Source organism: Pecten maximus, chromosome 19 (assembly GCF_902652985.1).
Source record: "Pecten maximus chromosome 19, xPecMax1.1, whole genome shotgun sequence".
Classification (NCBI taxonomy): Eukaryota; Metazoa; Mollusca; class Bivalvia; order Pectinida; family Pectinidae; genus Pecten; species Pecten maximus.
In genome coordinates, this window is record NC_047033.1 from 1,078,882 (window position 1) to 1,102,654 (window position 23,773).

General features: G+C 38.7%; 1 protein-coding gene across 1 annotated transcript; it reads left to right on the top strand.

Moving 5' to 3' along the window:
• The first annotated feature begins 294 nt into the window (after window positions 1-294).
• LOC117317378 lies at window positions 295-22,924 on the top strand. The gene is made up of 7 exons (XM_033872183.1): window positions 295-468; window positions 15,632-15,712; window positions 16,991-17,171; window positions 17,873-18,037; window positions 21,286-21,442; window positions 22,139-22,263; window positions 22,477-22,924. Exons 1-7 carry the CDS (start codon window positions 463-465, stop codon window positions 22,662-22,664), a joined length of 903 nt encoding a protein of 300 aa, XP_033728074.1. The 5' UTR covers window positions 295-462; the 3' UTR covers window positions 22,665-22,924.
• The last annotated feature ends 849 nt before the right edge of the window (window positions 22,925-23,773 follow it).

Below are 23,773 nucleotides of genomic sequence, written 5' to 3' on the forward strand. Positions count from 1 at the left end.
GCTACAAGGCGACTTCATTTGTTTACGTTATGAGCTAATTTTTGAACCCATGAACAATGATTGTTACAAGCAAGATTAACGTATTGATCAGTATCCTGCCAAACTTTCGTTCAATCTATGTAGACGTCTATAAGTTTTATTTCCATGTGTGCGAGGTATAGGTCTTGCGCAAGTCCTTGCTCTGGAGTGTGTCGTGTCTGTAGTCCTGGCCAGGGATATAAATACAGACTTAATCTCAGGCCAGTCGGCGCTCTAGCTTGCTCGGATAATTTGAATACGCAGTGTTATAAAGGTAAATAATTAACAGTGACCTAGCTGAATAAGTTTGGGCCTAACTGCATAAGTTAGTGTTCCACTGTTGTATCGGTATCACGTTTCGTTACGGGGTATTACAGTACAGGTCGACGTACTGTGTTACGGTGGCTGTCACAGGTACCAAGACAAGGGTTTACCAAGGTATATATGGTTGTAAGTATTATGATAAACGGGTGACTCGGTCAAAGTATGTCTCGGTAACGGTAGACTCAGTCAAGGTGTACACATACGTGTGCTACGGTACATGGTGTACATGTGTAGGTACATTGTGATACAAAATTATATAGGCCTAGGTTATCTACCATGCGTAAATCAGGTAATCGTAATTTTAATCAGGTAGACTAGCCATTGTTCTGTATATATTCTCGTCATTTTTAGCTCTCTGGATGGAGTCCAGGAGAGCTTACGCAGTCATTCTCATGTTTTTGCCGGAAGTAGAATTATTAAAATTTGATGGGCAGAGGATATAAGAAACAGTGGGACTGTCAGAATGGATTTCAAGACACATGATTGGGATCGACACAAACTGTTGGTTCAGTGTCTTGATATAACCCCCTCGTTTTACTGTTGGTTCAGTGTCTTGAGATAACCCTCTTGTTTTACTGTTGGTTCAGTGTCTTGAGATAACGCCCTTGTTTTACTGTTGGTTCAGTGTCTTGAGATAACCCCCTTGGTTTACTGTTGGTTCAGTGTCATGATATAACCCCCTTGTTTTACTGTTTGTTCAGTGTCTTGAGATAACCCCCTAGTTTTACTGTTGGTTCAGTGTCTTGAGATAACTCCCTTGTTTTACTGTTGGTTCCGTGTCTTGAGATAACCCCCTTGTTTTACTGTTGGTTCAGTGTCTTGAGATAACCCCCTTGTTTTACTGTTGGTTCAGTGTCTTGAGATAACCCCCTTGTTTTACTGTTGGTTCAGTGTCATAAGATAACCTCATTGTTTTACTGTTGGTTCCGTGTCTTGAGATAACCCCCTTGTTTTACTGTTGGTTCAGTGTCTTGAGATAACCCGCTTGTTTTACTGTTGGTTCAGTGTCTTGAGATAACTCCCTTGTTTTACTGTTGGTTCAGTGTCATAAGATAACCCCCTTGTTTTACTGTTGGTTCAGTGTCATAAGATAACCTCATTGTTTTACTGTTGGTTCCGTGTCTTGAGATAACCCCCTTGTTTTACTGCTGGTTCAGTGTCTTGAGGTAACCCCCTTGTTTTACTGTTGGTTCATTGTCTTGAGATAACCCCATTGTTTTACTGTTGGTTCACTGTCTTGAGATAACCCCCTCGTTTTACTGTTGGTTCAGTTTCTTCAAATAACCCCCTTGTTTTACTGTTGGTTCAGTGTCTTCAGATAACCCCCTTGTTTTACTGTTGGTTCAGTGTCTTGAGATAACCCCATTGTTTTACTGTTGGTTCAGTGTCTTGAGATAACCCCCTTGTTTTACTGTTGGCTCAGTGTCTTGAGATGTCCCCCTTGTTTTACTGTTGGTTCAGTGTCATAAGATAACCCCCTTGTTTTACTGTTGGTTCAGTGTCATAAGATAACCCCCTTGTTTTACTGTTGGTTCAGTGTCATAAGATAACCCCATTGTTTTACTTTTGGTTCAATGTCTTGAGATAACCCCCTTGTTTTACTGTTTGTTCAGTGTCTTGAGATAACCCCCTAGTTTTACTGTTGGTTCAGTGTCTTGAGATAACTCCCTTGTTTTACTGTTGGTTCCGTGTCTTGAGATAACCCCCTTGTTTTACTGTTGGTTCAGTGTCTTGAGATAACCCCCTCGTTTTACTGTTGGTTCAGTGTCTTGAGATAACCCCCTTGTTTTACTGTTGGTTCAGTGTCATAAGATAATCTCATTGTTTTACTGTTGGTTCCGTGTCTTGAGATAACCCCCTTGTTTTACTGTTGGTTCAGTGTCTTGAGATAACCCGCTTGTTTTACTGTTGGTTCAGTGTCTTGAGATAACTCCCTTGTTTTACTGTTGGTTCAGTGTCATAAGATAACCCCCTTGTTTTACTGTTGGTTCAGTGTCATAAGATAACCTCATTGTTTTACTGTTGGTTCCGTGTCTTGAGATAACCCCCTTGTTTTACTGCTGGTTCAGTGTCTTGAGGTAACCCCCTTGTTTTACTGTTGGTTCATTGTCTTGAGATAACCCCATTGTTTTACTGTTGGTTCACTGTCTTGAGATAACCCCCTCGTTTTACTGTTGGTTCAGTTTCTTCAAATAACCCCCTTGTTTTACTGTTGGTTCAGTGTCTTCAGATAACCCCCTTGTTTTACTGTTGGTTCAGTGTCTTGAGATAACCCCATTGTTTTACTGTTGGTTCAGTGTCTTGAGATAACCCCCTTGTTTTACTGTTGGCTCAGTGTCTTGAGATGTCCCCCTTGTTTTACTGTTGGTTCAGTGTCATAAGATAACCCCCTTGTTTTACTGTTGGTTCAGTGTCATAAGATAACCCCCTTGTTTTACTGTTGGTTCAGTGTCATAAGATAACCCCATTGTTTTACTTTTGGTTCAATGTCTTGAGATAACCCGCTTGTTTTACTGTTGGTTCAGTGTCTTGAGATAACCCCCTAGTTTTACTGTTGGTTCAGTGTCTTGAGATAACCCCCTTGTTTTACTGTTGGTTCAGTGTTTTGAGATAACCCCCTTGTTTTACTGTTGGTTCACTGTCTTGAGATAACCCCCTTGTTTTACTGTTGGTTCACTGTCTTGAGATAATCCCCTTGTTTTACTGTTGGTTCAGTGTCTTGAGATAACCCCCTTGTTTTACTGTTGGTTCACTGTCTTGAGATAACCCCCTTGTTTTACTTTTGGTTAAGTGTCTTGAGATAACCCCCTTGTTTTACTCTTGGTTCAGTGTCTTGAGGTAACCCTCTTGTTTTACTGTTGGTTCAGCGTCTTGAGATAATCCCCTTGTTTTACTGTTGGTTCAGTGTCTTGAGATAACCCCCTTGTTTTACTGTTGGTTCAGTGTCTTGAGATAACCCCCTTGTTTTACTGTTGGTTCAGTGTCTTGAGATAACCCCCTTGTTTTACTGTTGGTTCAGTGTCATAAGATAACCCCCTTGTTTTACTGTTGGTTCAGTGTCATAAGATAACCCCATTGTTTTACTTTTGGTTCAATGTCTTGAGATAACCCGCTTGTTTTACTGTTGGTTCAGTGTCTTGAGATAACCCCCTAGTTTTACTGTTGGTTCAGTGTCTTAAGTTAACCCCCTTGTTTTACTGTTGGTTCAGTGTTTTGAGATAACCCCCTTGTTTTACTGTTGGTTCACTGTCTTGAGATAACCCCCTTGTTTTACTGTTGGTTCACTGTCTTGAGATAATCCCCTTGTTTTACTGTTGGTTCAGTGTCTTGAGATAACCCACTAGTTTTACTTTTGGTTCAGTGTCTTGAGATAACCCCCTTGTTTTACTGTTGGTTCAGTGTCTTGAGATAACCCCCTTGGTTTACTGTTGGTTCAGCGTCTTGAGATAATCCCCTTGTTTTACTGTTGGTTCAGTGTCTTGAGATAACCCCCTTGTTTTAATGTTGGTTCAGTGTCTTGAGATAACCCCCTTGTTTTGCTGTTGGTTCAGTGTCATGATATAACCCCCTTGTTTTACTGTTGGTTCAGTGTCTTGAGATAACCCCCTTGTTTTATTGTTGGTTCAGTGTCTGGAGATAACCCCCTTGTTTTACTGTTGGTTCAGTGTCATGAGATAACCCCCTTGTTTTACTGTTGGTTCAGTGTCATGAGATCACCCCCTCGTTTTACTGTTGGTTCAGTGTCTTGAGATAACTCCCTTGTTTTACTCTTGGTTCAGAGTCCTGAGATAACTCCCTTGTTTTACTGTTCTCATTGTTAATCTTCACCCTCCTCACAAGGTCAACCTCAAAATGAAAACAACGCTGACCGCTAAATTTCCCTCAAGTATTCCTCGTTCAGTTCTTCACGTGGTCACTCTTATAATAGGTTAGCGAAACAGCAGAACAATTTGAAATGTGTGATGGTTTATTTTCCTTGTTAATTCATACTTTTGCTAGATTCGCGCCCTTAGTCTTCTTCACAGGTGTCATCGCTAGGTGCAAATGTAAGATGAGAGATAGTATAAGTGAAAACCTTTACTAGAAAATTTCTAATAAAGTTTAGATTGTTAAGGAGATAACAACCCATATTAGTGATAATAACCCATGTGAGTGATAATAACCCATATGAGTGATAATAACCCATATCAGTGATAATAACCCATATCAGTGATAACCCATATCAGTGACAGTAGTTCAAAAGTAAGGGTTCTGGCGCAGGGTCACCCGTTGCACATCCCTATATAATCCTTACCACCTCCCTGGCACCTCCCTAGTGGCACCCCCCCCCCCCCCTTCGACAGGGGGATACCGATGACGTCACAGATAGCGGGTCATCTGGTGCTCTATAAAAGGGGTCACGTCCCTCAGGGGGGTACTGATGAAGTAACGGTCACTCACCCCCTTTGTCAGGGGGATACTGATGTTGTCATGGGCGTATTTGGATTTTCCCATCTATTTTGAGGGATTGCATCACAGTCAGAAATAACCAACAAGTTTCTACATGTTAGATGCTCTTGTTCTATAAAAATCCTCTTTAATCTTTGTACAAATGTATGTATGTCCAAATATGTGAACAAACTGTACCTGTAAATGTAAATATGGACCGCTGTAATTTAAACCAGGTCACATAGCGTACCAAGTACAAAATGAACCTAAATATTCCGTTGTAGTAGTCATCTATATATAGCACAATGCAATCGTTGTCTATACGATTCAAGACTAATGCCAACACAGCACATCGGGAAATAATACATATGTACACCTTGTTTTACCCTCTTTGTATTAAACCTACAAACATTATGGACTTGTAAGGGTGTTCTTGAAAATACTATTAAATAGGAAAGATTTGATCTATGTACAGCTGTACAATTATATGTTCTACTAACTAAGTAAATTTTACACATGTGAATATTTATTCGTAACAGTGGTCATCTATATCACAATGTAAACGTTATTATTCGTGATGAATGTCAGCCAAACATAAAAACGGCAATATACATAGGTACATGTACAAAATATTTATTAATATTGCAAACCTGTTTAGGCATCACAACTATTATGATATCCGTGAAAGCATACAATACCTAGATTACAAATGGCATACGTATACAAGGTAAATCTTTAAAGCGCCCCCTGTATACGGTGTGTCTGTAACTGTGTATACATTTTAATTCACCTTTGTATATATGCATAGGCCGACAGTCGAGCGGTCTAATAGGTTAGATTTAGAGCAAAACATCCCGAGTTCGACTCTGGCACCAATCATTGAAAATTTAAGACGTGATTTGTTCAGTGTTAGATTCTAGAGCAGTGAAAAACACGTCCAATCACTACAAAATCTAAGCAAATAATGAGGAAATAAATTGTCAAAAAATCAAATAGCCAATCAAATTACGCCATTTCTATTGATGGTTTCGAAGGGCATATATAGCCGTGAATTATCGGTTAAGTTTCATTCTGAAACCGACATTTGAAGAAAAAGGACCTACAGCAAATACAAGACATTGAAACAGTACACTGCGTACGGAACGAAAAGTTTACAGTCCAATTATACAATTCATAGGTTAATGATAATATAACGTCTGAGGTGTTTGTCACACATGGATTGAGTGTTCTGGGTAAGGGCGATGTCACAAGTCCACAACGGAAAGAGGGCGTTATAAAGTGACATGTCCCCCCGATATCCAGGAACATCTTTCCGACCAATAATTCATGTGGGCCCATCGGGTGATGCTCCGTTTCTGGTGACAGAAGCGCTGATGTTCTTCGTACGAATACCATAGGACTCTGTCCTTTAATCAGACATATACAAGATTTTAGTTGCTATGTGGTTTCGATTTATATTACTCACATATTTGTAAAACTGAGGTGTTTGTCACACATGAATTGCGTGTACTGGATTAGGGCGGTGTCACAAGTCCACAACGGAAAGAGGGCGTTTTAAAGTGACATGTCCACGCGATATCCAGGAACATCTTTCCGACCAATAATTCATGTGGGCCCATCTGGTGATGCTCCGTTTCTGGTGACAGAAGCGTTGATGCTCTTCGTACGATCACCATAGGACTCTGTCCTTTAGTCAGTTAGCATTTCTCAGCTTCTAAAACACATCTGCATGCTTCAAAATCTATGATACATCTGAGATAAAAACACTAACCATATTTCTCAAATTTTGTATTAACCAATCAAATGAGGGCAATGGTGTCATTAATAAGAAAGGATATAAATACAGGAGTTATACCGACAAAGTATCATTCTGTAGCAGACATCTAGAGGAGTGCACATCGCTTAATTTGTTCTTCCTATTGCAGAAACTATTAAGTCAACACGGGGGAGTATTGAAAGGTAGCCGAACACGAAAACAAAGAGAATGCCCAACCGCCAAAGGTCAACAAGTTGAGCGTAACACTGACAGAGTAATTACAGAGATGGAAAACAACTCGGCAAACCCGACCATACAACTTAATCAGCCAACGGAGAATGACGAATGCCCTGAGGAAGCACTTGATGGATCCTTTCAAGTGGTCACTATTCCGACAGAGGGTAAAGCCAAATTAGACGTCACAACATCCCTTCACCAACACTACGACACCATAGGATATGAAAAAGGTTCGTTATTCCCAATTCACGTGACAAAGCAAAGGTTTGATCGACACGTAGATTTACTACTCATATCTGACGGACGAAAGTCTCAATATTGCTGGATCAAGAACGTGGACAGGCTTCTGAGTGACCAATACACATGTAACAATCGCTATTTCCACTGCATGTATTGCCTACAAGGGTTCACCAAGGAACGGATTCTCAACGGCCATAACTCATACTGTCGTGAGCACGGGACCCAGAAAGTTAAGTTACCAACAAAGGAGGATAAATGGTTGTTTTATAAAGTTGTCAGAAAACAACTTAAGGTACCGTATATCATATATGCGGACTTCGAGTCATTCCAAGTGCCCATACACGGATGCAAGGTTGATCCGGAAAAATCACTTACAGAGAAGACCACACAACATATCCCTTCTAGTTTCGCCTACAAAGTAGTAGGTCTGACAAAGGAAACTTCTAAAAATCCCGTGATCTATAGAGGACCAGATGTGGCAGAGAACTTTATAGAATGTATGGTAAGAGAGCAGGAGGAAATCGAACAACGCTTCAAACATGTCGAGCCGATGATAATGATGAATAACGACTGGCACTCGTTCAAAAGTGCAACTAAATGTCATATTTGTAAGAAATACCTTGGGGAGGATAGGGTACGTGACCATTGTCACCAGACAGGACGATTCAGGTCAGCCGCGCACAACGATTGTAATATTAATTACAAATATACCGGACGAATCCCCGTCGTCTTTCACAATCTGAGGGGTTACGAATCCCATCTCATCATGCAAGCAATAGGTAAAATCAGAGACAAAGAGATCAAGTGTATTCCCAACATCATGGAGAAATACATCTCTTTTTCACTGGGATGCATGTACTCTATCAATAGTTTCCAGTTTATGGGAACGTCAATGGAGAAACTCATCGGAAATTTATCCGCAGAGGGTAGGGACAAGATCTCACACATGACGCCACATTTTGGTGACGAGAAAATCGAACTCCTCCTTAAAAAGCAAGTGTACCCCTACGACTACTTCAATGGCCCCCACAGGTTTCGTGAGATTAGTCTCCCTCCAAAGGAAGCGTTTCGCAGCAGTCTGACGGGTGAGGATATATCGGAAGAAAAGTACCACCACGCATTCAAAGTCTGGAAATAATTAAGTGTTCAAAATCTTGGTGAATATTCGGACATATACGTTTGACAGATGTACTAGGTCTGGCCGATGTATTCGAAAACTTTCGAAATCTATGTCTGGAATCATATGGTCTCGATGCAGCTCATTTTTACACTGCTCCCGGTCTTGCATGGCAAGCAGCTCTTAAAATGACAAATGTCAGATTCGAACTGCTTACCGACATCGACCAGCACTTGTTCATTGATGAAGGCTTGAGAGGAGGCATATCCATGATTAGTCACCGATTTGCTGAGGCCAACAATCCCTGTGTCCCAGGATATGACCCAATGAAACCAACAGAATACATCACCTACTTAGATGCAAATAATTTGTATGGCTGGACTATGTCTCAATACCTGCCGACTCATGGCTTCGCCTGGCTTACCGATGATGAAAAGGACATGCTTGATATCACGACAGTTACTGATGATGCGACACGTGGATATATACTGGAAGTGGATCTAGAATATCCAACAGAACTCTACGATCTACACAACGAAAGATGAACTGTCTGACTACAGTAAAACCTTATGGCGGAAGCTGTCACACTGGAAATCTACATGATGGTGAAAACCTTCATGATTGTTTGGATCATTATTACTCAGCACAAAAACTCGTTCCAAACCTTAGAAATAAGGAAAAGTATGTAGTACACTACAGAAACTTAAAACAATACCTCTCACTCGGAATGAAACTCACAAAAGTCCACAGAGTGTTAACCTTCGAGCAGGCGCCATGGTTGAAGACTTTTATAGATTACAACACGGAAAAAAGGAAACAATCTCGAAACAATTTCGAGAAAGATTTCTATAAATTAATGAACAACAGCGTGTTTGGCAAGACAATGGAGAACTTAAGAAAGAGAATGGATGTCAAGCTTGCAAACAGTGAGAAGAAGGCAATGAAACTTACATGCAAACCCACATTCCACGAGTTCAGAATTTTATCTGACGATTTAGTCGGTGTTCACATGCTTAAGGCAAAATTGTTTTTGAATCGACCAATCTACGTCGGATTCAGCATTCTTGACATACCAAAAACATTGATGTATGATTTTCATTATAATTACATCAAGCAGAAATTTGGATCTAATGCCCGTCTTCTCTTTACCGATACCGACAGTCTAGCATATACCATTCAGACAGATGACTTCTACCAACATATGTTAGAGAACAGTTATTTATTCGATACATCAGAGTTCTGGAAAGACAATCCACTCTACAGTATAAAAAATAAGAAAGGACTGGGCAAAATGAAGGATGAGACTCATGGCGATGCGATCCATGCCTTTGTTGGGCTCAAATCAAAGATGTATGCATATACATACAATACAATGGAAGATATTGGTGGTACAGAAGTGGTAACACATGTGGAATCAAAGTAGGCAAAAGGTATCAAAAAGTATCTTATTGAAAACCACACTCGTTTTGAGCAGTACAAGGAATGTCTTCTTCAAAACAAAATTATCATGTCTCACATGAATCAGATCAGAAGTTTCAAGCACCAGTTCTATAACAGATCGATGACTAAAATAGGTCTGTCACCATTTGACGACAAGCGATATCTGCTAGACGATGGGATTACTAGCTACGCTGACGGCCATAGGAGGATACAAAATTAGGAGAGTGAACTATCCTAGAAAGGTCTCATTTCAGGACCCAGCTGAATGGAAAAGGGTGTACAATCGACACAGATCACCCGAGTACCATTATGTTGGTGGTACATGACTCTCAATAGTGTAAATAAATCATACTATCCATTTTAAAGTAGGCTCTATGTACAGGCAGACACAAGATGGATCCCTGACATGTGTACTGCCTTATTGACAGGGATTATAAATATCGATTGTTTCAATGTGTCGAATTATATTTTTACCCATAATGCACTGCCCGAAAGAGTATAAATAGACCTAAAGTCTGAAATTTTGTCATTTTATACCTGGACACCGAGGAGTAAACATGTATATAGTTCAATGTTGTGACTGCCGAAGATGGTTTTCCAGAATTGATGTAATGAAAAGACATCAGAGAAACGTACATGGTTATCTATCAACACAACTTCAAAAAGACAGCCAGCCACCGCCACCGCCGCCGCCGAAGGAGGGCAGTCATGCGTATCCGCCGCCGCAGGAGGGCAGTCATGCGTATCCGCCGCCGACGCAGGAGGGCAGTCAGCGGGACTTTGTTTTTAAATATCCCTTTACTGCAAATGTATCGGGACCCACATCATGTGGAAAGACTTATTTTGTCAAGACTTTATGACAGAATTGTTTGTCAAAGATATTGCCAGCTTCACAAAGAATTTTGTGGCTCTACAGACGCTGGCAACCTCTCTTACATCAGGTCAACGGTTGTACCAAAGGTGGAATTTATTCAGGGGATACCACTTGATTTAGATCAGGACTCGTTCATAAACTCTAGCATTAGAAACCTTGTAATACTTGACGACGACCTAATGTCTACAGCATCTAAGGATCCGAGGATCAATGAGTTGTTTACTGAAGGGAGTCATCACAGAAACCTGTCCGTCGTTGCCATCAAATAAGGACCCTACTCGGAGACGTAACTGTCATTACTTGGTTTTGTTTAACAATCCAGTGGATAAACAACAGGTCATGACTTTAGCCAGACGAATGTACCCTGAAAATGTTCAACACCTGATGAGGCATTTCAAGGAAGCTACCAGCAAACCCTATGGATACCTTCTCGTCGATTTATACCAACTACACTTGAATCTTTGCGCTTGCGCAGTCATATCTTCGCTCACGAACCTATAAAAGGGGACATAGAACAGACGTTCGATCATTTTGATAGCAGCAGTCGTAGTGAACGGACGTATTTCCGGCAGCAGCAAGAAAATCCTGAACATCCTCACCGAAGATATTCCACAGCAGCCCCGAGAATCAGACCAAATGTCTGCCTGTGACGATTGCGGTATCATGTTCCAAGACATGCACGATTTACATAGACACTTGAAAACCTGGTGTCCAGAAAATGATTCTAGGAAAAGGAAACGCGAATCAATAGAGGAAGAAGATGGGCCTCAGCCAAAAAGGTGGGTCTCATATGAAGCGTCCGACGAGGAAAGTGGTGAAAGTGAAGAAAATGAAGTTTTCAATTCATTAATGAATGAGGCAAGGTCTTCAAATGAGGCTACATGGAATAAAAATTATGATACATACGTAAACGAGGGCATGTCTGATGACGAAGCACAGAAAAAAGCGAACGAGATGAAATTGTCTGATATGGAGCAATTTTACCACAATTATAAAGCCATTATCCAGTACATTCGTCAGCTACGAAATGGTATGATCCACGAAAAGATCATGGAATATGTCACTGAATTCATAGACGATGGATATGGGGATCGTCAAGCGATCAAGGTGGCACTTAAAAAGAATCGTCATGTTTTAGAAGAGTTGTGGGACCATGACTCCGAAGATGATGAATCGGACGTTGACTCCGAGGATGAGGAATCAGACGATGACTCCGAAGCAGATGAAAACTGATATAAATAAGATTTGTTGTTCAAAGCTTCATTTCAACGTCTGGCACTTGACGAGGAAAGATGCCTGCCTGGGAGGATTATCTAAGAGATATTTATTTTAACCCTACAAATGCAGGGAGTTTCTTGGGACCTGACAAATTTTTAGATGTGTACGGAAAGACGGAAAATACGTCATCAGCAAATACAAAATAAGAAAATGGTTACAACGTCAAGAGCCATACAGTATTCAGAGATCCCTACGACGTCCATTCAAGCGAAACAAAATCATCGTGACGGGTATAGACGACCAATGGTCGGCTGATCTCATGGACATGGTCAAATTCAAGAGTGAAAACGATGGTTATTCCTATGTACTCGTTGTCATAGATGTCTTCTCTAAGTATTTGTAAATGAGACCTCTAAAAGACACGAAAGGTGTATCTGTAGCAAAAGCACTACAGGATATTTTATACGAGGGGAGATATCTGGGTCGGATACGTACCGATAAGGGCCAAGAATTTCGATCGAAAGAGGTGAATACACTCATGGATGGATATGGCATACAACATTTATATGCCCAAAACGAAACTAAAGCCGCGGTAGCCGGGCGTGTAATCAAGACCATAAAATCCAGACTGTAGAGATATATCACGCACAGAAGAAACTACGAATATGTGAAGAAATTACAAACGTTTGCCGATAGCTACAATGAAACATATCACCGGACGATCGGAATGCCCCCCACAAATGTGTCTAAAGATAAGGAGACGTCTATCTGGTGGAGAATGTATTGGCCGAAAAAAAACAACATGTCTTGCGAAAAACGCAGAGGGTTCGTAAACCTTTCCAGTTCAAAGTTGGAGATAAAGTAAGGTTGTCCCATTTGAGAAATCTTTTCTCCCGAGAATATGACCAAAAATGGACGGGGGAGATATTCACCATTTCTCAAAAGATACTTCATGGAGGCTTACCAGTGTATAGAGTTAAAGACTATGATGGAGACGAGATCAAGGGAACGTTCTACCAGTCTGAGCTACAGAAAATAGATGTTCGGGATGACGATATGTGGAAGGTTGAGACCATTCTGAAATCCAGGGGAAAAGGTCTAAACAAACAATACTTTGTGAAATGGCTATACTGGCCGAAGAAATTCAACTCCTGGATACGCGAGTCTGTTACCGGTTACCGATTTAAAGGAGTGTGTACTATCCTAGAAAGGTCTAATATCAAGACCCTGTGTTATGGGAAAGAGTGTACATATATACAGATCTCCACAGAAGTACTATAGCACGGGTGGTAGATGGCTCTCATTTAGTTGTAAATATTATTTTGTCCATGATAAAGTAGGTGTTCTTTGTAAGGATGGATGTGGGATGGTTCTCCGTACTAAATTCATTCAATCGCGACGGGGAAACTAAAATGTTGTACATATATAAATGTCTTGTTATCTAAAATGAGATGATAACTATTTTAAAATGGGAAGTAATCGCTTAAAATACATCGGCTAATCCGAAAACTTTCAGGACATCACCTCCATGATGGGAAGGAGGCGTGACCATAATTACATCATCGGCAACCCCCTTGACGGGAAGGGGTATGACCCCGTTACATCATCGGTACGCATTGTTATTATGCACCGGATAACCCTTCATATGTGACGTCATCGGTACCCCCCTGTCGAAGGGGTGTGCCACTAGGGAGGTGTCAGGGAGGTGGTAAGGATTATATAGGGGTGTGCAACGGGTGACCCTGCGCCAGAACCCTTACTTGTGTACTACTAGTGATGACAACCCATATCAGTGAAAATAACCCATGTCAGTGATAACAACCCATATCAGTGATTACAACTCATATCAGTGATAACCCATATCGGTGATAATAACCCATATCAGTAATAATAACCCATATCAGTGATAATAACCCATATCAGTGATAATAACCCATATCAGTGATAATAACCCATATAAGTGATGATAACCCATATCAGTGATAATAACCCATATCAGTGATAATAACCCATATCAGTGATAATAACCCATATTAGTTATAATAACCCATATCAGTGATAATAGCCCATATCAGTGATAATAACCCATATCAGTGATAACAACCCATATCAGTGATAGCAATACATATCAGTGATAATAACCCATATCAGTGATAATAACCCATATCAGTGATAACCCATATCAGTGATAACAACCCATATCAGTGATAATAACCCATATAAGTGATAATAACCCATATCAGTGATAACAACTCATATCAGTGATAATAACCCATATTAGTGATAATAACCCATATCAGTGATAATAACCCATATCAGTGATAACAACCCATATCAGTGATAACAACCCATATCAGTGATAACAACCCATATCAGTGATAACAACCCATATCAGTGATAATAACCCATATCAGTGATAACAACCTATATCAGTGATAATAACCCCTATCAGTGATAACCCATATCAGTGATAACAACCCATATCAGTGATAATAACCCATATCAGTGATAACAACTCATATCAGTGATAATAACCCATATCAGTGATAATAACCCATATTAGTGATAACAACCCATATCAGTGATAACAACCCATATCAGTGATAATAACCCATAACAGTGATAATAACCCATATCAGTGATAATAGCCCATATCAGTGATAATAACCCATATCAGTGATAACAACCCATACCGGTGATAATAACCCATATCAGTGATAACAACCCATATCAGTGATAATAACCCATATCAGTGATAGCAATCCATATCAGTCATAATAACACATATCAATGATAATAACCCATATCAGTGATAATAACCCATATCAGTGATAATAACCCATATCAGTGATAACAACCCATATCAGTGATAACAACCCATATCAGTGATAATAACCCATATCAGTGATAACAACCCATATCAGTGATAATAACCCATATCAGTGATAACAACCCATATCAGTGATAATAATCCATATCAGTGATAATAACCCATATCAGTGATAACAACCCATATCAGTGATAATAACCCATATCAGTGATAACAACCCATAGCAGTGATAACGACCCATATAAGTGATAACAACCCATATCAGTGATAACAACCCATATGAAGGATAATAACCCATATCAGTCATAACAACCCATATCAGTGATAACAACCCATATGAAGGATAATAACCCATATCAGTCATAATAACCCATATCAGTCATAATAACCCATAGCAGTGATAACAACCCATAGCAGTGATAACGACCCATATAAGTGATAATAACCCATATCAGTGATAACAACTCATATCAGTGATAATAACCCATATTAGTGATAATAACCCATATCAGTGATAATAACACATATCAGTGATAATAACCCATATAAGTGATAATAATCCATATCAGGGATAATAACCCATATCAGTGATAACAACCCATATCAGTGATAATAACCCATATCAGTGATAGCAATCCATATCAGTGATAAAAACCCATACATGTGATAATCCATATAAGTGATAACAACCTATATTAGTGATAACTCTTGTCTTTAGACAGCTGTCACATACACGTCTCCTTGTGAGCATTTTTACTACTGATCTTTGCCTAAAATCAATTCAAGTGCTTATTCGATAGTTAAGCAATGAAAATCCAACCAGTTGGTGTTATTAGATAGAGCACAAACACATATTTATCAACGTTTGGCTCAATTTAGGCAACCAGTGGATGTGGTTGAGCAGGCTTTAAGTCTATCAACACATTAACGACATGACACCCCCCATTTTATCGACTCTGTTATACACCAGCCCATTATCCGTCTTATTGAGTGTTAAGGTATATGATCATCACTCGCCTATCAAAATGATTTATTATGTGGCGGTCTGGCGACAATATGTTAACTAATCCTCACTAGAATCAACCCTTCATTGTTAAGAAGTAACATCGTTAGATATAATGAAAATTAACTATTGTGTTCTGTTGCCAGGTTGTCACTAAGATGATGTTGTTTCTCCTGTGTATCATTGCCGTACTTCCCTTTGGCAGGTTGTCGGATACAGATTCGGCGGTAAGAGACCGATTATTCCTCGTTATGCTATTTATATTTAATTGTAGCTTTCTCTGAGATACAGAGAAAACATTTCGTTAACTTACAGATGTAGGACATATATGGTAGTTGTTTACTTTCTCTGACCTCAGTGAGAGAGTACAAACAACAGCAAAGAGTCAATTGTACACAACTTTGGATTAAGCATAATATTTAAATAGCATCCGATACTTGTGTAGGTTCTGAGTCGGTGCTGTTCAGTTGACTTAAGGCAAAGCGATAAAAAGCATCATTAAATACATTTTACATGTACTTATAGTGAATACTCTAAAACAAATCTTGTACTCCCTTTTTATCTTAGTTTATTAATACTATGTTTTAAAGTAGTTTGTTATTCTTCAGTGGTCACTGCCCTTTTCTGATATAACGATATTGTCGACAGGACTATAGTCCCAGGTACAGTTCTTAGCGATATTTTCTGGCCGTGCTCTTCCGAGTAAAAATAGCAGAATTGTTCGAAAATTACATATTTCTATCGTATAATATAGTTTGCTATGTAAAAATAATCACATTCATTATCCGATAAATTTCATATTGTGTTAAAGTCAACTTATATAGATCTTTGTATTTAAAAAGGGAATCCTTTTTATTGGTCAACATGATGATATGATTTGGACTTAATACATTTCCTTATGCGATATGAAGTTTGGCCTATTTGATGTTTTGTTTAGAGAATTTGACTTAAACAAACCGGATTTGCTCTATATGTAAGGCGAGAGTGAAATGTGAACTTTATTTATTTTACACCAAGCATGCTTGATAGACCGGAAGTTCGCGGGGGACACCAACGTTTTCGGGCGGTATCTTCGATTAGGCAAAATACGCTTTTTGTTCTGGATCCCCTGGTCTTATTCCCCTTGTATTTTTTTGCAAGAGACTCCATCCAAAAAGATATCTCCGTTCATATCTGGTCTTCATTTTATCGATTTTAAATTGAAAGTATTTTTCCAGTAATATATTACTATTCTTTGTAATTTCATTTTTGCTGTAGTGATTATTTTATTTGGAAAATGCTAATATACTGCATGTTGACACGTACATAGGAATACACCAGGTTTGTTGCCTGATCAGCCTGCGATTTTAAAATCTTTAGAAGGACATTACTATACCCATGTGTTTTGATGCTACAGTTTTCGGATATATATTGGTACAGACTTATCTCATTTGTAGTTCATACATGCTATTAGTTCATATTGATTAGTAATTCTTAGCTATTTTTTAGCCTTGTCATACTTACAGGTTCGAATACCCTCTCGTATACCAAGCTGTCACGTGGACGATATTCCTGGAGTTAATTTCCGATGTCCAAGTGATGACTCCGGTTATGTTGCTCATGGAAAACATTGCCAGAATGTCTCCTTACAAACGCAATCATACATTATCATGTGCTCTCGGGGTAAATGGATATCTGTTCCAACAGGTGAAAACATACGTTATGTATTGAAAAAAAAAACCTGTTTTTTCTTGAATGAATCATAAGAATCTAGATTCCTAGATTATACGTAAAACAGCAATTAAATTCACCACAAGGTACACAAAAGGAGGTCCTAAATGTTTTATCTCTGTCTTTTTTAGCTGAAAGTTTGAAATAATCAGAAGTAAGATTATATGCATATACAACATAAACACCTTATATATATATGTATATACAACACATTTTGTATTCCCGTGTGAGGTCCTTATTTGATTGATATTGAATTAGAACTTCGGTTTAGTTTTGATGTCAGTTTTCTATGATGTCTAATTTCTGTTACAACAGTAATTTATTTCGTTTTTGTCCAGAAAGTAATCAAGATCTGGTCATCGTATTTCGAAAAAGTGTAAAAGTTATTAATACGTGAATACAATTATAAAATAGACAACATACCATAAACCAATATATTTCATTATTAAATGATAAAAAAACAAATGCCGGTTATTTTTCAAGCAGTTTGATTACTTGACTGTCTCTGTAATTTTGCACAAAATGATATTCTGATGTTGTTGAGATATATATGCTGCGTTTTATATTTACCTAATCATTTGCACTGTTTACTATGAAAACTTGTATTTGTTAATTTTGCCTGATCATGTATTGCTTTTAATGTCGATAAATAAATAACGATCTTTTAATATTAACAGCACACACACGCAGCAAACGTTCCACTGTTGTAGCGAGAATAGGAACAGCTATAGGGATTGCTAATTATGGACTTACTGTAGGAAGCGGATTTGGACCGATCGGGGCTGCTATTGGAGGAGTCGTAGGCGCTGCTAGTGGAATTGTCTGTGCACTGTTCTGTTTTGGTAACGTTTGACTGTTATGAATAGTCACTTGAGTTTTAAAGATTCATTAAGATCAAAAGCCCCTTAGCCATATATTCTCTAGTATAAAGGTTCAATATATTGTATGTACAATGTATATGTAACGGAAAACGAAAATAAGTTTTTTATCTGGAAATTGAAAACGAAACTAGATCTTGTCGGGCAGAAGCTTCAAAGTTACGTCCCAGTAAAACATATGTAAGACACAGATGTATTTAATCTCGTGGTACTTTACGGTAGTAAAAACATATCACCAAACTGTGAGTTATGTGGTAACATAGAAACAATAGACCATGCTTTCTTATTATGTTCTAAACATTTGACTGATAGGGCAGAACTTCATAAATACCTAAACAGTAATAGTATCTAAGTTTGTGAATTTTGCAGTCGAGTCCCCATTCCGCAAAATAACATCCTAAGTGACATACAATACACACGATACGCCACACACGTAAGTAAAGTTCTATGTGTATTTAACAGTCGCGCCCTCATTTCTAGGGCACTTAAATAACATCCTAAGTGAGCACTGTTCTATCACATGAACCTTATATACAACAAACGTTCGCAAATAGGAAAGTCTAGGAACAAAAAAACCATCACCCCCTCCCACACACAACACACATACATGTGTACACGTCCCAACTAACCCCCAGGGATATAGAACCCCGCCCCAGCCCCACCCTTTTCCTCTTACTCCCCTCCTACTAGATGAACCTTTCGACCGCCTACCCACACAACCCATATACCAAATTGTTCCCAGCACCATTCGGCCTGCAACAAGCCCTACTAACATGTTTTGTATCATAATCACCCCGCATCCCTCACTACCTCTTTCCCCCACAGTACTAAATCCACACTCTACATATCAGAGCTGTAAAGTAACACGTCGGAATATGTACAGACTAGTAATGTCAGAATTGTGTGGCTCTTAGGAAAGTATGGACATTTGGTAAGGAGGACAGTACGTAGTATGGCAGAGAGACATCTAAGGAAGACTACAAGTATTGACATCCAAAAAGAAGACATCGGCACTTAAAATTAACCACCAACTACTAACATCTCCGCGGTTTTATCGATGAGGAGTAAGTGTGATCACGCCGCGCCAGAGGATAATCTTCTTCTTTTTTTTGGGGGGGGGGGGGGGGGGGGGGGGGGGCAATAATTGATACTTCGAATTATGCATTAGGTGTTAAGACGGACGTCAAAGACCTCGATAAACCAAATTGATAGGGTAGGGTCTTCTCCCTTCATCTTCGCTTCATCGCTTGGGTAGGCGTAGCTGCTACTAAACATTGCTAGGTTAGAACTCGGATTAGAAAAAAAAAAATTCACAGATTAAGCTATTTAACGATCCCCCTCTCGTCTTTCCCACTCTTTCCTTTTACTCCATACTGTACCACTCTTCTTGATTTATTATCTGTTCTCGTCAGCTGAAAGGCAGCAAACCAATACATAGAAAACAGTGTGGGCCTGAATAAGTCTGGAATGTTAGCATATTTCATTTTCGCTCCAATTAAGCGGCATTCATCACTATACCCCTTTACACAAAATGTTCCGGTGGCTAAATAAGAAACCTCTATAGTGAGGTATAATGTAATGACATGTTTCCTATTATTTAAAAAAAAATATATCCATTTCATAAGAACCGTGATAGATATCATCCTTCTTCTTATACGTAATGAAACAATTTTTAAGAATAACACAGACAAATATTATCATATTGCACTGTTAAATTTACATTTAGTGGGACAACAACTTTAAAGATATGTCACGGGGATTGAGAGAACCTTCTCACAATTTTATTATTTCGAGAAAACGAAAACATTAACTGTACACTATGAACTGATTGATAAATGTATATCATTATTCTAGAGAGTATGTTGGACGTAAAAAAAGTACAGGAGCAACTCCTTGACCATGTGTTGTCTCTCCGGGTATTTCGGTGTTCTCCTTTCGTTGGCTCCAGAAGTAATGATACAAACTCCACTGTTAAACCCCCATTATCAACCACTTACTTAAAAAGCTATTGTGACACTATTAAAGGTGTCACTGGCTGAACAGGAAACAGATAGACCGTATTGTTGTATATAATCCTGTATTGCAAATAGGGAGATTTAAATAAGGGTAAAACAGTTTTATTATTGAACGTTTTGTTTTAAAAATAAGTAGGGAGATAATATAAACATTAGAGTATACAATTTGATGAGGTGTACAGTTGTAGTGGATTTAGGTGTTGTAAATGTTTATACAATAGGTGCACTAAACATGACCTTTGCAAACCAGTACTGTACAGGCACTGGGGACCGGTGTGTAAACAGTGGTTTCAGAATTGGCATATTTGTATAAACAATGTTTATGGTGGCCGACCTTGAAGGTCAGTTCATACTATTGAAGCACGTGATGTTACATGTAGGTATCATGAAATAGTACGTATATCCTGTAATGATTACTACAGTCTGTTTTTAGTTAAATAGCAAATGATTTTATCTGTGCAATTAAGTAAAATGTTATATAAATAGTGGCTGGTATTGTTGGTTTTCTGTTTTGCTGGCACACATGGATGTCACTTGTGTCAATGCGGCTTAGGATTGGGGAATTGACCAATCAACGGTTGTCGCACTAAATGTGCACCCCCAATCTGTCAGCACTGTTACCATGTAGAATACCAGATGGCGCCAAGATTCTGCATTTTGAATCCAAATCTGTATCATTTTGACAGAGTCTTGATGTGCTTAGGTCGCTAGGATCAACCATTGTTCTTGTGGTGTTTGTAACTGCGTAGTTGCCCAATTTGTGGTTGGCCCTATAAATAAAGGAGCAGGTTTTCTGCTCATCGCACTTGGTTTTGGGGGCTACACCAACGAGCAACTACCACCGCTACAACATCTGACTAGACGGAGCTGGGCGTGTGACTGGACTTGTGTATATAACATCTGCTGCGCATTAAAAGACTTTGAAAATCGAACCTGGGATCCTTTATGTTGACTCTATTGAGTTGAGTAGGGTGACATAGTCCCGTCATATAGGATAGTGAAAATCCGGTTCTTTCTTTGCAAAGGTTGGGCCTAAACAACTCAATCAAAGCTTGTGATATTGTTATATAAAGTAAAACTGGCAGTGACCAGTTCCTTCTTAAAATCAATAAACATTATGTTTAAAGAATCAGGAAATGAGTATGGAAAGACTGACAGACGAGAACGATTATATTATTCTATTTCACTACCCTACAGGCAGTAACAAAGAATCACCGTCTTCTCCTAATTTACCTCCATCAATCAATTGGCACAAGCCGAATGAATCGACGTATTATGTTTTCGATGGTAATACATTTGCTGTCGTTGGATGGTCTTCCCCTACAGCTAATGATAAGGAAGATGGCACAATAAGGTATGTAATCGTCTGGCGAAACGAGAAACGATAAGTTATATTGTCCATGTTGATGCTATGTTCAGGATTTAGCGTCCCCATAAGGCAAGGCTAACATCTACGAACCACTCGTAGAGTGTTAAATGAACATTGTCTAATTCAAGACTGTAACATTACGCATGTACCCACTGAAAAATGTAGTATTGTGTTGCGGTTCTTTAACGTTGTTTGTTTGCTTGGTTAATCGTCCAGTGAACAACAAGTGTCATTTGGAGGCGAAGACTCCCTGAAGTAGCTAAGGACTACCTTACTGAATAACATATGGAGGCCCGTCGCTTGTCGTCCAGAGCAATTCAGGTTTAGTGTCTTGGACATAAGGACACAGCCATTACAGTAGACACCAGTCCGGGAAACACAAATTGACATGGATTGGGACCGTCAAACCGTCACCTAAGTTTTTATGACCGTTGACCGAACCGACTGAGTTATCGCAGACCGTCCGTTAACACAATCTGTACGACATACATACGCCATTAAGATATGTCTGAAACAATTAAATATTTTCATTGTTATCGAAAACTTCGAACGGCACCAAATTCGGAACCAAACAAATTGATGAACAAGGTTGATTATCTTAAATATATTCAGCTTAAAGTCGTAAGACCATGGTTGAAAAGATTTTGAAAATAATAACTATTTCAATATTCCATTTCACAGTGTGACACAGATATCTGGGCGTCCTTCCCGTTCTAAGTTTTTTAGAGGGGAACACATAATCACATACCGGGCCACGGATTCGAAAGGATTGGCTGCATTTGATCACTACACGTTCAATGTGATAGGTAAGACTGAAGTTTTATTGTTGACAGATTAACGTATACAGATTTCATCGTTTCAGGATCCTTTTTGCATATGGATCGTTATACATTTACAAATGCACAAAGCCCTTTATTGTCAATATGATAATAAATCATCCTACATTAAAATATAATTGATTGTTTGCAGCAATAGGATTAAGTGTAAATGTGTAATTATTCATTTTCCTTTGTATTTAGTTATAGTGTGTAGTAACAAACTGTCCCATCCTACCAACGGAAGGGTAAGTTGTAATAACCAGGAGCGAATTGCCGGAACTACATGTACTTATTCCTGCGACAAAGGGTATCTACTCGACGGTGATGTCACCCGGACATGTATACTAAATGGAAAGTTCACAGGTCAAACACCTAGGTGTGAAAGTTAGTAGCATTATATCCTTGATGTATGTAATGGTTTTTTAGCTCAGAGGTGAGGCAACAGTTACATTACCCTGTCAAACATTAACAACTATATGTATGCATTGTCTCCAAGTTTCATAAACCTAATGAGTATACTTATATCATCTTCAGTGTAATCATTAGATTGTCTTAGAGGTGGTACATAAGATTGTATAAAATATAGTTCATGCCATTTTTTTAATTATATTATACCAATATCAAACATAAGGATAACACAAATGATTAAGCAGTCAATGTATCATAATTCCAGATTCTATAGAAAAAAAGTCAATTTAATTTTGCATTTTTTTTATTGCTAATAATACGTTTATTATTTTTTGTTTTTTATTTTTTCTATTTTTGTTTTAGTAAAGACTTGTCCTAAGTCTAGACACCTGAAACCCAACCATGGCCAGGCGATATGCCAGTCCATTGAATATGAGTACAATACCGTTTGTAACACAAAGTGTGACCATGGGTATTCATTACAACCATCGGGTGTTGTCTTTACGACTTGTCAGAGTGACGGGAGTTGGAGTAACACCCTGTCAGATTGTAGAGGTATTTGTTATACATGTATTTTGTCATTTTAAGAATATGATTAACAAAACAGTATCACTTACAAACGTTGTTATAATACCATTTCACTAAAATCGGGAAGAATGGACAAGACAATATGACAACCCACCATGTCACATTATACTGAGAGTGAGTGCCCTCATCACGAACTTTTAGCAGTTTAATGTATTGATTTATTAAAATTGTTGATGTCAGATTACAGAGGTATTCTAGGAACACGATGTATAAACTATTCATCTTTTACGATACATTATGCGTAAATGTGTGTGTTTTATTGGCTATTTGATAACAACGAGTGTTCTTATTGACAAATCAACACTTGCAAAAGACGTGCATGCTGAATGAGGGATGTATAAAAAAATCGAAAAAGCTGACTGAAACAGGCTTTAGGATAATTATAGAAAGGATATTGAAGAAGCATTGACCTTTTTACGTCAGGATCTAATAGATGTTATAAGTTAAATCAGGACAGGGGATACGAAACAGACTCGGGGAACTGCAATGAGGCTACAATGTA

What these genes read in the sequence shown, in the direction of transcription:
- LOC117317378 (XM_033872183.1), top strand. An exon ending in AAGGAAGATGGCACAATAAG is followed by an intron (nt 21,443 to 22,138) that starts GTATGTAATCGT and finishes TCCATTTCACAG; the next exon opens with TGTGACACAGATATCTGGGC. An exon ending in CTACACGTTCAATGTGATAG is followed by an intron (nt 22,264 to 22,476) that starts GTAAGACTGAAG and finishes CTTTGTATTTAG; the next exon opens with TTATAGTGTGTAGTAACAAA.